The 15,256-nt window shown below is 38.5% G+C and overlaps 1 protein-coding gene across 6 annotated transcripts in view; it reads right to left on the reverse strand.

Moving 5' to 3' along the window:
- LOC139965472 (uncharacterized) overlaps positions 1–15,172 on the reverse strand; it is a 49,627-nt gene extending 34,455 nt beyond the window's left edge. Inside the window, exons 1-5 of one of the 6 annotated variants that reach the window (XM_071967853.1) lie at positions 14,727–15,171; positions 13,176–13,259; positions 12,086–12,169; positions 11,243–11,395; positions 10,449–10,565 (exon numbers count right to left, since the gene is read on the reverse strand). In XM_071967853.1, the coding sequence (XP_071823954.1) occupies positions 10,449–10,565; positions 11,243–11,395; positions 12,086–12,169; positions 13,176–13,259; positions 14,727–15,071 (783 nt within the window). In that variant the 5' untranslated portion in view covers positions 15,072–15,171. Of the gene's footprint in view, positions 1–7,088; positions 7,210–10,448; positions 10,566–11,242; positions 11,408–12,085; positions 12,170–12,769; positions 13,072–13,175; positions 13,260–14,726 lie in introns of those variants that run through there. The other 5 variants (XM_071967860.1, XM_071967856.1, XM_071967852.1 and 2 more) reach the window with 5 other exon arrangements.
- Between the last annotated feature and the right edge of the window lie 84 nt (positions 15,173–15,256).

The following is a 15,256-nucleotide window of genomic DNA, read 5'->3' on the forward strand; positions in this document are numbered from 1 at the left end:
GGTTTTACACTACCAGACGTTGGCGGCGTTACAATACGTTTTAAACTGCTGCAGTAGGTGGAAAATATACCATTGAGAATATCTTCAAGCCCTTATTCGTATTAGTCGCGCCAAAGCTTTGTCCAAACAAAGCAGTTCATTTAATATAATCATTCATAATGAATGTTTTGCAAGAAACTTTTTCTTCCATACCGCGTTTGGTTGGAGAAATAAACCAATGCGTCAGAGAAAACCAGCTTTCGATAGCACCACGCCTCCGAACTCGTCTAGAGGCAACGTTAGAAAAAAGAGTATGTATACCCTAACTTTAGCCTTAGTCTAGGCATTGCCTAACTTAGCATAGGCTAAATACAAGTAGAACTTAGTTGAAGTAAATCCCAAAGACAGAGCACGGACTGGATCAAAGGGAGAAAGGGGCCTAGTGAAATTTCCCCAAGAATATTCTTACAAACTTTTAATTTATTACCATGTTACTGTTAGTGTCCGCGTCCAATGACTCACGAATGGATCAACAAGGCATGTGGCGGCGTGTTTATCGGCAAATTTGAATGTAGCCTATGCTGAAATTGTAATTTGAGAAAAGGGGAACAGACTGACCAGAGAACGGATGTGTACGGTGTATTTAGCATCGATGGAACTGGAAAGTAGCAGTTTTGTGGTATAGTTAACTAGCCTGTCAACTCCTCACCCTTGTCGGTATCGATGCCGAACGTCCAGGCCGACTTTGTTCAACGCAAATTCTTACTCTGATGGTACGTGGGATGGTGTGCAAAGGTCCGGCAAATATTATCTCGCACAAAGTCATCAACGTGATCCCTTTGGCTTGAATATTTTATTTCCTTCTCTCAACATGCTGACACAAGTTTTGGATATACTGTCTAACTTTTTCACTTTATGTATGGAACAATTTTTCAGTACATTTCCATGTGAAGTAACAGATTTTTTTTCGTGGAACTGGTAAATTGTAATAATGAGTTAATGTTCTATAGATTTTTCAAAATCTTTTGCATAAATGTTTTCTTTGATTAATACAGTACCAGGGACATAGCCAGGTTTCTGGTATGGGGTGGGGGGCAAAGTCAAACTTCTGTCCCCATTTTCAGGCACTAAGCGGTGGAACAACGTCCTGGGGAGGGTATAAGGGGCATCCTCCTCCCCTGAAAAATGTTGTTTAAAAAAGGGCTTAAGATGCAAAGGGGTTGTTGCCGTTTCCATTCTTTGAACTGAATTTGTGTACTAAGAGGAGTACATTTAAATATTTTTTGCTCCCTATGATTTGTCACCGTCGCCACTCACGTCCCCAAAAAATTCTGGGGGGAACTCGCCCCACACTGTCTACGTCACTGTACAGTACTGTAAATGAACTCAAACTGATTTGATTGTTCTGTATAGCACTACAGTAGATTTATTTCACAGTATTTTAATGTTTTATTTGTACCTTTGTTGTACTAGTACTTAAAGTGGGGATTTCTGTTAGAAGAACATTGTCATTTGTCCATGTGCTCTAGATTTTTTTTTGGTGGAACTAGTACAGTATATTTAAATAACAATGTGGTGATTTGATCTTGTATAGTTTTCATGTTATCTTGTGAAGTAGTTTTATTTTCCTGTTTAGTACAATATATACAGTAAAGGAACTCCAACTTGCTGTTCTTTTTTTTGCCAGCTCTCATAAATGAAGGGAAAGGTGCCCTTATAATCATATGCATAACATTGAATAGTCAAGTTGTCAACCAAAGTGTAGTGGTCAAGCGACTTGAAGGGATGCCATCCTGGCTGTTACTAATGGTCAGTGGCGTAGGAAGGTACTTTTGAGTGGGGGGGCTGAAGACTGATGGCCGGCCTGGGGGAGGGGTCTAAGGGGAGGGGGTACCCTTCTCCCCTTTGGAATTTTTTGCATTTCCAGGTGGCCTCAGATGCAATTTGGTGCAATATGACACACTTCAACACCCACTCCATTTTGTAAACTTAATTTTGTATTTTCACCTGGCCTTAAATGCAATTTGGTGCTCCAAATGAGATTTTTTTTCTCATTTGGAAATGAAGAAGGGGTTTTCTGACTTGCGGAGCGGGGGGCGGAATGATACTTCCGCCCCTCCACATTTTTCACTGGGGGGCTGGCGCCCCCAGCCCCCCCCCCCCCGGTTCCTACGCCCTTGCTAATGGTTACATTGTGCCCATTGGGGATTAAAATCACATTTTGTGCTCGAATTATGTCCATATAAGTAAACTCATGTAGCTAAATATATTTTAATTTTGCTGGCACAAGGCCTAGGAAGATAGTTGGGTGGGAGGGGGGTTAGTGGGTGTCTGAAGGAGTGAAGATGGGTCAAGAGAAGGAGCCAGTTTGATGGTATTGATGGTGAGTTTATGGAGCTCCAAATGCCAAAGGTAGTATGAGGGTTTTACTTTTGAGAGATAGGGAGTTCGGCATCTGCAAAAGTTGTGGGAAGGATTCTAAATGCTGGTGAGGATATTGGGGGTGTAGAGAAGATTAAGCTTTGCCAACAGAAAGAAAGCGATGAAATCTTCCATGCTGAGCTAAAGTGCTTCTTTCAAGAGGGTGTAAATATTGCGAAGGTGAGTTTTGTGGTTGTCACTGTGGCGATGCTGCCATTGTCCAATTTAGAGCGGATGGTGTCCTACCTACCAGACCTACTGTAGGTGGTGTTGAAGAGAAAGCATGTGTCACCTTTGACCTTCATCAATAAAATTTACAAGGAAACAAATCACAACAAAGTTTAAACTTTAAATTTGTACAAAACTGACAATATTCTAGTTCCACAATATTTCTCTGAACTAAAGTAAACTTGTTATAAGCTTGAAAGATGAGGTTTGCCATGGAAAGAACAAACGAACTATGTAAGTATACAACATAATTATCATAAAATCAAGATATATAGATACCAATCATGTTACTCTCAGTTTCACTCCTTGCTTTCACTTGCCAATTCTTTTCTGAATGCTTTCTCTCCTTTCTTGCTACAAGAAGTCTTCCTTTTTGTAACTTATCTCCATTTACATTCTAACAAAAGTATTTACTATTAACTTTACCCAATAAACAACAAACGTATGAAATTTGAAGCAACTGCCCACTTAAGTCCTCGTTTAACAAGATCCGCCCACCGATTCTGAACTGGCATGTGTTGCAGAACTTTTTGCAGAAGATGGTCTCTCACATATTTATTTCTCAAAATAAGCAAGGTCTTCATGTTTAAAATTTGCTTTGTCTGAAATTCCAGTCTTGAAAAGCATGAAAATATTATTATTAACTAAGATTAATCCACCTCTGTTTTGTTTTTCCACCCAGGCTTTACTGTAATCTAAAAAACTGTGACCTTCACCTGCAACAGACATACATATAGTAAAGGCTTCATAATTGACGCACCCCCGTAATTGACGCACCTTCAATTATTACTAGCAACGATACAGCAGGCCACCTTAACTTTTTTGCAGTCAAGCAGAATGACATATTTCATGAGTTTGAATCCATTTCAGCTTTTTGCTGACCAAATTGTGGTATTTTTTAAGCTATTAACACCCTCCCACCAGTTTTGCACATTTTTTGGTCATTTGGAAATCTTACTTCCTAAAAATAACCAACATTACCTCAATATGATAACACTGCTCTCTGGAACCTGACCAGTCTGAGCTTAGACGCTCAGAGCATAGCAAACAGCATCTAAAGTCAATGGATGTATACTAAGGCCTACACTACAGTTAGTTTTACAACGAATGTGTCAATTTAGGGGTATGAAAGAACTTGACACTGCAGACATTTTGTGGTCAAATTCTGCTCAATTGTACGGTGCATAAGCACAGAACCTTAAATATTTTGAGATCATAACATTTCTAAGGAACTACACATATGAAAATCACATACAGTCGAGTGATTTGGATTTTTCCTTGATAGATATCGTTGATCAAATCCTTAAGTGCGTCAATTATGAGCCCACCATGCTACTGTAAAAATATTAAAGCATTCTGAGTACTCTTAACTTTCATGTAACGTTTTTTAAGGGCAAATGGCACATAACCTGCTAATTATCTTAGAATTTGTTCCTCATGTTTTTCAACAATTAATGTATCTTCCAAATTTATGTCGTCTGGAACATCCAGCCTCTCAAACTCTTCAATCATCAGCTTCACCATAAATTCAACTATATCCTGTAGCATGAACATTTCTAATGTCCTCGGCGGATGCAAAGTTTTTTGGCAGCCATGTTTCGTGTTAAATTAATTTTGTTAATTTTATAACACCAATGCAATAACAAACAGCACTAACGTTATGTGCCTAACGAACGAAGAAAAGTTTTATCGGAAAATACTTGACTAAAAGTACCTATTTCGCCATTACTTGTTCATATATTGCGATAAAATATATGCTGAGATAAACAATTAATTATTAAATACGAATCTTCGCATGATTCGGTGAGAAATGAAAGATATATTCCGATCGAAATTCTTACAGGTATGCGTAACGTAACATATATGAGTACTGTGTATACTATTTCAATACATATACGTTAGGATCGGAGTGTCTGTTGTTATATATGCTATATACGAAATGACCTTTGTACCAGGATTACGTAATAGCTGATGATGGCTTTACCCGTGTTTGTGCCCTGAGGCATGTTTACTTATGGCGATCAAATTTTGTCGGTTACAATGATACTTCAAAGTGGGTTTTCTCCTTCTGTTTATAGCTCCATGATTCAACCATAGTACCGTGTGAACGACACGAACCATGTGCAACGTTGTCATGGCAATACTTCACTACTCTTCGCTCACCATGCTGACACAAGTTTTGGACATACTGAAATAAATCTCGACATATACGAAACGTTGGCGCGCGCCGAAGTGCCAAAATTATAGCACGACGTAAATATAGCATGTTGACATGACCAATGTAGTAATGGCATGCTGTTACAAGTTTTCGACATGCTGATGTTGAATTTGACATGTTGATAGACGCAATGGCATATTGTATTTTGTTTCGACATGTTCATATGGAATTGTAACATGCTGATATCGAATTGTAACATGTTGATATCGATTTGGACATATATATATTAACTTGGACACTTCACTTTCTTTTTCGACATTTATGGAACGTTTGGCTCTCCGTACCTTACCCCATTCACAAAATATCCACCATGTCTGACCCTGTTAATGGGAGTTACTGCTGTGTTTAAGATTTTGGTTTTTGGCCTCTTACTGACCTTTGGTGACCTTCACAGGCACCAAAACAAAAGGGTCTTCCTCTCGCTATGAGTTATCCATCCACCAAGTTTGATCATGATACATCATTTCCTTATTGAGATATCATGTACACAAGCCAAGCGTCACATACACACACACACGTCAAGTTGAATGCATAGGTTCCTTGCTTTCCAAAAAGCAAGGAACCAAAAATTACTTACTTCTACTCTAAATTACACCAAATTCAGTGCATTTCCCATCAATTCCACAAATTTTTGGTCACTGGTCAATTTAACAAAACCTACTTTGTAATTCTCTTCTTTTTGGAACAATTTTTAAAATGTGACACAGCAAACTACATTCAACTGTTTCATATAGCTCACCTCAATAAGCTCGGCACATTCTGTGGTGGTTTTTACATCAAAGCTGATATCAACCCGAATCTGAGTGAAGGCATCTGTCAGTTTTACGATGGGCACCTTTATAGAAAAAAAAAATATATTAAAATAATCCAAACTCAAATAATAATTTATGACTTCATCACTTCATCAGATTGGGAAATGGGCTTAAGGTAGTGAGTTTACTATAAAACTCTGACATTGCTCATGGCAGAAATGTTGGCATCTCTCCTGTGGCCTCCTACTGTACAAGTAGTGGATGTTATAGAAGCATCCAGAGTTTGTCAGAAGCCATGATTCCATGGCTAATAGGTAATAAATGTGAAAAACTGGATAAACAAAATCCATGTCACAAATATACATGTTTGAAATTTGGAGAGAGAATGAGGAGGACGAGGCTGTTAACAGGTTACCAGATCAGTCTACATACAGGAAAAGGGTGTGGGGGGTGAGGCATCTGTGGTTGTGAGGAGGGGGATGAGAAGGCTGTGGTTGTGAGGAGGGGGGTGAGAGGGCTGTGGTTGTGAGGGTGTCCACAGAACTCTATGCTACCTAATTCCTAATGTTATAAAATTGCCTTTGCAGGACCTCACATGTTCGTACTGTTACAAACTTCTGGAGGGCGTGTGGTAAGTATCAAATGTCATTCTCTTCCAACCTATAAAGCAGATATGAATACGCTTTGGTGAAGTGTTGTTTTGTATTTTTAGGTTATCTATCATTAATTAATATGAAAACTTCTGGACAATACTTTTAAATATTAAGTGAGGAATGTCAGGCATCCTTAAACATTCTTTAACAAAATCCCAAACTGAAGTATCACTGTATTCATATGTTCCTTGTCCTCATGGTGCAAGATAGCTAGGCAGTGGCCATTATGACAACTTTAACAAGTAGCTCAGTGCAGACCCTGGGATCCAAAACCTTTGGACACTATGTTCATACTTCACTCATACCAGAAAGGCATAAGTCAGCTTATACACTAATCACTGTACAATACACTACACTGTTTCTTATCACTTGACCAGATAACTTGTGGATTTATGCAAGGCAATACTAACCTGCCTCCCCAGCCTGCCTATCCCCTTTCCTATTTATCTAGACTACATGTTTGGAACATTTAATCACTGCCCCTCCCCTCCCCCTCCTCCACTTCTGGTACACTACCCACGTTAACTTCCTTATAGATCAACCATTCAAAGAAGCAACTACGTGAAATTCATTTTTCTCTCCACGTTGCCCTTTGGTGATTGTTTCTTACCAAATAGTGTGACCCATTAGCAGAGTGGACGGCTTCTAATGGACTTAGATAAACTTGGATAGTCTATAGAAATACTAGACAGATGACTAAACAGGGTTTGTTGATTGCAACAACATTTACTCTCACTATTTAATACAGTTTTCTTTCCCTTCAGAGTTGTGCACATTTCAACAAACACAGACATATATGACCAGAAGAAGGTATTTCCTGACAATAATTGGACTTACAGTGGCTTTATCCAGTACTTTAATGGTCCCTTGTGAAGGGAGTGCACTGTTCTTTAGCTCCTCTCCGAGGTGACAGCAGGGATTGTCTCCTAGATCCCCGAAAACGACAAGGTCGATATCACTGCAAAGAAGGAATAAAGAATAATATCAATAATGAATATTAATAAGTCTACCCACCCAAAAGCTTGAAGTGCCAGTATTGAAAGTTTGAGTGTTATTTTAAAAGAGTTTACCACATAGACTGGGATGGTAGAACTAGAAGCAATGAAGAGGAGGGGATTGGGGGGGGGGGGGCAGATGCCCTTCCACTTTTGTGAAAAACTGCCCCTTTGGTGAAAAGATGCATCTTTTCATTAATTGTAATTGCTCCTTTCTAGTAACAAAAAGTAACCCTCTTATGATTTTATAATTATTGAAAAATATGTAACAAATCATTCAAAGACTAGAATTTGTTGTATGGAATGAACAGAGGTTCCATTTTGTTGGAAAATGTCTGAGATATCTTTCTGCTCTGCCCCCACAAATATAACAGTCACATGTTCCACTGCCCTTTGATGTTTTTGCCCCTCCATATTGTACCTGCCTCCTCCACCCACCCTCCTCCAACCCCCTCCCTGTAAATAAAGCATGGCTCATAGTAGATCAGAGAAGATCCAAGTACAAGCAGGACAGAGAAAACAGGTGTTATTGAAATCCTGACAAGACTATTGAAATTTTGACAAGAGTAACATGTTCAATTTGTGGCACTTGCTAATAAAATCTTCAAATAATCTACTAGAGACATTTTCCTGAATTAGAGCACACACCTGTTACTGAACAGGCTTACAGTACCAGAACAGCAGAATATTATTTAATGATAATGAGCAGAAATTCAGCAGGTTTATGTTGAGTACAGAATCATGCTTCATGATTCTATGACTGACGGCTGTTAATCGGCTAACCATGTGCTTTAATGTCAGATACTGGCAGAAACTGAAAGTGGCCCCTTGATTTTTCTCATCCACAGGCATTTAGCTGAAGCCTACGCAGCATACAGTAATACACAGTAGTTGTAAACAAAGCTTCCCTTGAATAGTATGCTTAATTCACCCAAAGTATGCCCCATTTCCTATAGCATGGTCCAAACTCATATAATGCTCCATTTCCCATAACATGGTCCATCTCAATAGTATGCTCCATTCCCCATAGCATGGTCCAAACTCATATAATGCTCCGTTCCCTATAGCATGGTCAATACTCATAAAATGCTCCATTCCCCATAGCATGATCCACCTCAATAGTAAACTCCATTCCCCATAGCATGGTCCATACTCATATAATGCTCCATTCCCTATAGCACAGTCCATCCCCATATAATGCTCCATTCCAAATAGCATGGTCCATCTCAATAGTATGCTCCATTCCCTATAGCATGGTCTATACTCATATAATGCTCCATTCCCCATAGCATTGTCCATCTCAATAGTATGCTCCATTCCCTATAGCATGGTCTATACTCATATCATGCTCCATTCCCTATAGCATGGTCCATACTCATATAATGTTCCATTCCCCATAGCATTGTCCATCTCAATAGTATGCTCCATTCCCTATAGCATGGTCTCTGCTCATATCATGCTCCATTCCCTATAGCATGGTCCATACTCATATAATGCTCCATCGCCCATAGCATGGTCCATCTCTGTAGTATGCTCCATTCCCCACATCATGGTCCATCTCAATAGTAAGCTCCATATCCCATAGCATGGTCCATACTCATATAATGCTCCATTTCCTATAGCATGGTCCATCCAAATAGTTTGTTCCATTCCCCATATGACTGACGGTTGTTAACCGACTTACCATGTGCTTTAATGTCAGATAGTGGCAGAAACTGCCAGTGCCCCCCCCCCCCCCCCTTGCTTCTTCTCTCCACTCACAAACAGCAAAATCCACAGGCATTTAGCATTAATAGCCCAAAGACTTAAGCCTGCACAGCATAATATACAATAGTTGAAAACAAAGCTTCCCTTCAATATTATGCTCCATTCACTCAAAGTATGACCCATTCCCTATAGCATGGTCCATCACCATATCATGCTCCATTCCCCATAGCATGGTCCACCCCAATAGTATGCTCCATTCCCTAAAGCATAGTCCATCCCCATAGTATGCTCCATTCCCCACAGAATGGTCCATCACCATATAATGATCCATTCCCCATAGCATGGTCCATCTCAATGGTATGCTCCATTCCCCATAGCATGGTCCACCCCAATAGTATGCTCCATTCCCTATACCATGATCCAAACTCATATAATGATGCATTCCCCATAGCATGGTCCATATCAATGGTATGCTCCATTCCCCATAGCATGGTCCAAACACATATAATTCTCCATTCCCCATAACATGGTCCATCCCAATAGTATGCTCCATTCCCTATAGCATGGTCCTTCCCAATAGTATACTCCATTCCCCATAGCATGGTCCATCCCAATAGTATGTTCCATTCCCCAAAGCATGCTCCATCCTAATAGTATGCTCCATTCCCTATAGCATGGTCCATCCCAATAGTATGCTCCACTCCCCACAGAATGGTCCATCCCAATAGTATGCTCCATTCCCCATGCCATGGTCCATCACCATATGATGCTCCATTCCCTATAACATGGTCCATCTCAATGGTATGCTCCATTCTCTATAGAATGGTCCATACTCATATATAATGCTCTATTCCCCATAGCATGGTCCATCCCTCAAACTATGACTCACTCCCAATAGTATGCTCGATTCCCTATAGCATGGTCCTTCCCAATAGTATGCTCCATTCCCTATAGCATGGTCCATCCCAATAGTATGCTCCATTCCCCACAGAATGGTCCATCCCATTAGTATGCTCCATTCCCCATGCCATGGTCCATCACCATATGATGCTCCATTCCCTATAACATGGTCCATCTCAATGGTATGCTCCATTCTCTATAGAATGGTCCATACTCATATAATGCTGTATTCCCCATAGCATGGTCCATCCCTTAAACTATGCCTCACTCCCAACAGTATGCTTCATTCCTCAAAGTATGCTCCATAACCCTATAGCATGGTCCATACTCATATAATGCTCCATTCCCCATAGCATGGTCCATCACCATATAATGCTCCATTCCCCATAGCATGGTCCATCTCAAATGTATGCTCCATTCCCCATATCATAATCCATCCCTCAAACTATGACTCGTTCCCAATAATATGCTCCATTCCCCATAGCATTCTCAACTTCTCATACCATTGCCCATCTCCCATAATATGCTCTGTTCCCCAAAGTATACTCAACAGTCAATACCCTACTGCATGCCTCATAACCTGTTAAGTTCTCACCTCTCTACCAAACACGATGGCACCATCATGCAAGAACACATGGACAACGTCAGATTCTGGATTGGATGCCTCACCACTTCCATCAGAATCGTAGTATGTGACAGACAGACCTTTGACCTTTTCCAAGTTAAAGATGTGGCAGGGAGAATGGAAAATTGTTAACATGCAAACGTGTGCTTTCAACATTTTGTACAAAAGGGCTATATCAAACTTCTTTTACTTTCAATAATACTTTTAATAATGGTTTCTGGAAGACAAATACCAGAGGACACTGACTTTTCTTAAAGGTTTATAATCTCAAGGATGCAATAATCTTACCTAACTGATGTATCTGGTTCTGTTTTGTTTTAATCTGACAATATCACAAGTTACAGGAGTTTACAACCCACAGTGTTAATTGAACAGAGTAAACCAGCACCTTGACATATTTAATGGAGTTCTTAAACTTATCTTCTTTAGAAATAACTATCAAATTGGGACGGTGGAGATGGGTGACATAACTGGCATGTGACTCCTCTCACTACTCCACTTTGTGAAAAACTGATTAGTAATAAAGAAAATGTTACTCTTTTTTGTATTTTTTTGTATATAAGAAAGTGTATATAAGAAATTTGTATATAAGAAAGTATATAAGAAAGTGACCAATTTGTTGAGAAAATAAACAAAATTATAACTTAACAATTGTACAGTTACATTCACAGACTGTACTGGAAATTATGGTAAGGAATGCTTGGAGGGTTTACTTTTCAATCCAAAAATGTGAAAATGATGAATTCGAAAATAAAATTTTTCACCTCTCCTTTGGCTAACATGTCATTAATAAATGTCTGCCAGGAGATTTTCTGGGCATCATCTCCCTTCGAGAGCATGTTCAGCAACGTGGTTATAAGGAGGAGCATTAGCAACATTCGGATATTATCACTGTCCAAACTTCCCCCTCTGAGGATCTGTATAATCAAAACAAGCAAGTAAGAAAAGAAGAAAAGGAAAAGATGTAGAAATTATTCATTTCAATTCACAAAAATTGGAAGTTGACTCCAGGGAGTACTTTTATACTTTATCGTGAAATATCAAAGGCAAACAAATTTCCAAGCATCCCAAGAAAAAAGCATGCAATTCCTACAAGTAATTTTTGATATAACAACAGCTACAGTTTGTCCATTGTTGTACCAAGAGTGAACTTGTAGCAGATAGTTGAGATGTCCTAGATACACTATGACAAACGTTCATTTTGTCTGTTCAAAATTTGAATTTAGTTGTCTTCCTCTTAAATGGGTTGAGCACCATTGCTCTACATTCATTGACAACTTTTATTGTCAAATCATAGCAAAAGTGTAATATACCCTATAACTCTGAATCCAAAATCAAAACAATAGAATAAAACATAAAATTATAACCAACTATTTTCGTTTCTGTCAGCTATCTTGATTTAATCACACATGTCTGTTTGGTAATTGCAACTATTAGGGCAAAAATCTTTAAAACTGTTTGTAATATTTTAAATGCAAATTTAGAACACAGTAATCCTAGACATGCTAATTAGGAAAACTGAATCATTGTGTTCATCAATGTATCTTCCCAACAAAATAAATACATTTTGTTTTAGACTCAACATTCAGAGAGACACCATACTGTACCTTCTTCATCTTGTGGTTCCTGTTTCTCATCATTTTGATTTTGTCTGTTGGATTGTCTAGAAGAACTGGAAAATTGTAAAGTTTCTGAAAGAAAAAAGATCACACAATAATTACACACAGCTAACATTCTCATCACAAAAGGTAACAAACTTTGGTTTAAGATTACTAAGGCTCAGTGTACCCAATAACAATGTTTTTAGTCAACAACATGAATTTACAAATTTAAAGCTAGGTCAAATGAATATTAATTCCAAACATTTACATTATTAAAACAAAAGGCAAGGCAGACTAACGTTACACATGTTGCTTTACAAATAAACAAAGTACAGTAATTCACTCTTTGAAATAGTAGCGATTAAATATTTGATTATAAAATCAAGAATCTCAATTTTGTTTTAAATCATGATTTAATGAAGGGTCCTACACAAAAGGATGACATCACTGTTCTTCCTCAGCTCTTTCAATCTGAAGTCAGCCATCCTAACGTAACATCATGCATACTTAAAAATGTTAACGAACTACCCCTATCACATGATTTTGTTTTTGAAACTGAAATGACCAACATAAACAATTTTTGGCTTAGTTTTACAAGATTTATTTCAAAAGGTATTCTCATTTCTATATTTTACCACGTTCTTTTTGATCAAGACATTATGGAAACTCACAATCAGACCTGGAACTTACCATTTATGCCCAGAATATTTTTCAAACTGGTATTGCTCAAATTAGATCTTTCAAGGGCGTAGGAACCGGGGGGGCTGGGGGGCGCCAGCCCCCCCAGTGAAAAATGTGGAGGGGCGGAAGTATCATTCCGCCCCCCCCCCCCGGTTCGCAGGTCAGAAAACCCCTTTTTCATTTCCAAATGAGAAAAAAAATCTCATTTGGACCACCAAATTGCATCTAAGACCAGGTGAAAATACAAAATTAAGTTTACAAAATGGAGTGGGTGTTGAAGTGTGCTATATTGCACCAAATTGCATCTGAGGCCACCTGGAAATGCAGAAATTCCAAAGGGGAGGGGGACACCACCTCCCCTTAGACCCCTCCCCCAGGCCGGCCATCAGTCTTCAGCCCCCCCACTCAAAAGTACCTTCCTACGCCACTGAGATCTTTGTATTATTCTTTGTAAAGCATTGAACTCTCTCCTTCTTTGGGTGCTCCAATGTGATGAAACCTGAGAAGGAATATAAGGAAAAAAGAATGAAAAACAGGGTCTCAGTTAAGGTGATCTGGAAAACAAAGAAAGGATTGGTTTACAGTATGCAACTTCTCAAATGGCTTTCATTAATGCTGCAAAAATGGTATATATATTGACTTTACACATCATAACAGTAGACAATGTACAGTAATGGTTGTATCAGGGGGCTAAATACCATACTAAATTTGGGTCTTGGTTTCTTTGCTGCAAAAATACCATAATACACATGCACATGTTTGGTATGTTCCTGTACAATACTGTTCCATGCTAAAAACGGAATTAAAATTTAAATACCTGATTGTACGTAGAAAGATTGAGAAATGTATTCAACCACACATTATTTAATATTAAATGGCATGGCTAAAATGATACCAGAACACAATCAAATGAACAATTTGAATGTGGACTCAACTCTATGAATAATCAACTGTTCAACATGCTCCTTGTTTTTTTTTCTTAAGCTTTAGAGGCTATATCTCATTTCTAAACCCAAGTGAAATGTTCTTGAAGATGGGAACTAGCAACCTCCTATTTAAAGGATTAGGCTTGGTATCTATAAGATTAAAAGCATTCTTTAAGTTTGCTATGTACATTAGAGTGTACATTTTTGTAATCCATTCTGGTACATGAACCACTTGCACAAATTACTGCTGGAGTTAACCAGCATTAATGCAAGTTGAGCATTTTCTATATAACATAAATTTCTGAAACTTTCAACTGGAAACTTTCCCAATGACTCTTACATAAGATCTCATTTCATCCTGTGTCAAATAGTTATTGAAAGATCTTTGATGTGACCTGCATATAAGTTTATGGCTATCAAACTTTAAAGCCTCATTATACATACAAACTCCACTTCTACTAAACAATCTTTTCATGGTAAATAAATTTTTGACAATGTACTTTTGTCAGAATTTTGGCTTATTTACACAGTTCAAAGAAATGCAAATTTCAGACAAGAAAATTGTTAAATATCCACAACATTCATCATGTGTATGTGTGGGTACTGGGCAGGAGCTTTGAGGTTTCGTTCATAACTGTACATGTGTTGTGCGTAACCACTACTCTATGCTTAGTACCATAAATTCTATCTGGCTCTCTCTCACAGTTTTCTGTAGCAGATATACAGTAGCCATTAGAATGACACATTTATAAATAGTCTTGACTCGTTAGCTCTTCCCTGGCAGTTGAATGTCTGACCGTATTTATTGTTCACTGTGTATCCGTCATCATTTTTGTTTTTAATTTTTCAAATTACAGACAATACGTACATTTGCTTGTGCAAGTGTTAGCCTATGATACTGTGAATGCCACAGTTGCCACCACAACAAAATTTTACATACATGAATGCATACTGTGAACCATTTGCATGCATGAAAATGATGAAACAACATTACGACTACAGTAGTTATAAACTGCAGGAGTGTGCGACTTAATGCATACCATTGCCAAGTTGAACATCTTCTGACACACATAACTTCTGACTTGGTTCCTTGCTCTGCCTTGTATTGCCGAACATGTGCTGAACACCGATGATTGCAAGTGATGACAGTTTGTGTTGTACTTTGAATTATTAAGTTGCGATACTTTGTACTGGTTATTTGCACAACTTGCACTAGACCTTTCATTCCATACGTTATGCGCGGTTCTCACAGGTTTCGCTAAACTAGTACACGTTGATTTCTTTCGAGCAGAAACTTTCTTACGGTTTTCTCTAACGATTATTTTTCCTCCCAATTTCTTCGACCACTCTCTTTTGGTTGAAATTAAACGAATAACTCCACTCATGATTTAAAAGGTTCACTCTAGGGATGGAAGAAACGGTCTGTATCCAGTTTGTTGACGATTTGTTTTTAGATTGGAAGGGCTACAAGGTTATTTGTCAGTTCTCCACCACTGTTTGGAAATTGTTACGATTACATCGTAACAAATTGCCCAATGCTTATAAGGAACTCACCAAATTGGTCACTTCA

The sequence above is a fragment of the Apostichopus japonicus genome, chromosome 3 (genome assembly GCF_037975245.1).
Source record: "Apostichopus japonicus isolate 1M-3 chromosome 3, ASM3797524v1, whole genome shotgun sequence".
Taxonomy (NCBI): Eukaryota; Metazoa; Echinodermata; class Holothuroidea; order Aspidochirotida; family Stichopodidae; genus Apostichopus; species Apostichopus japonicus.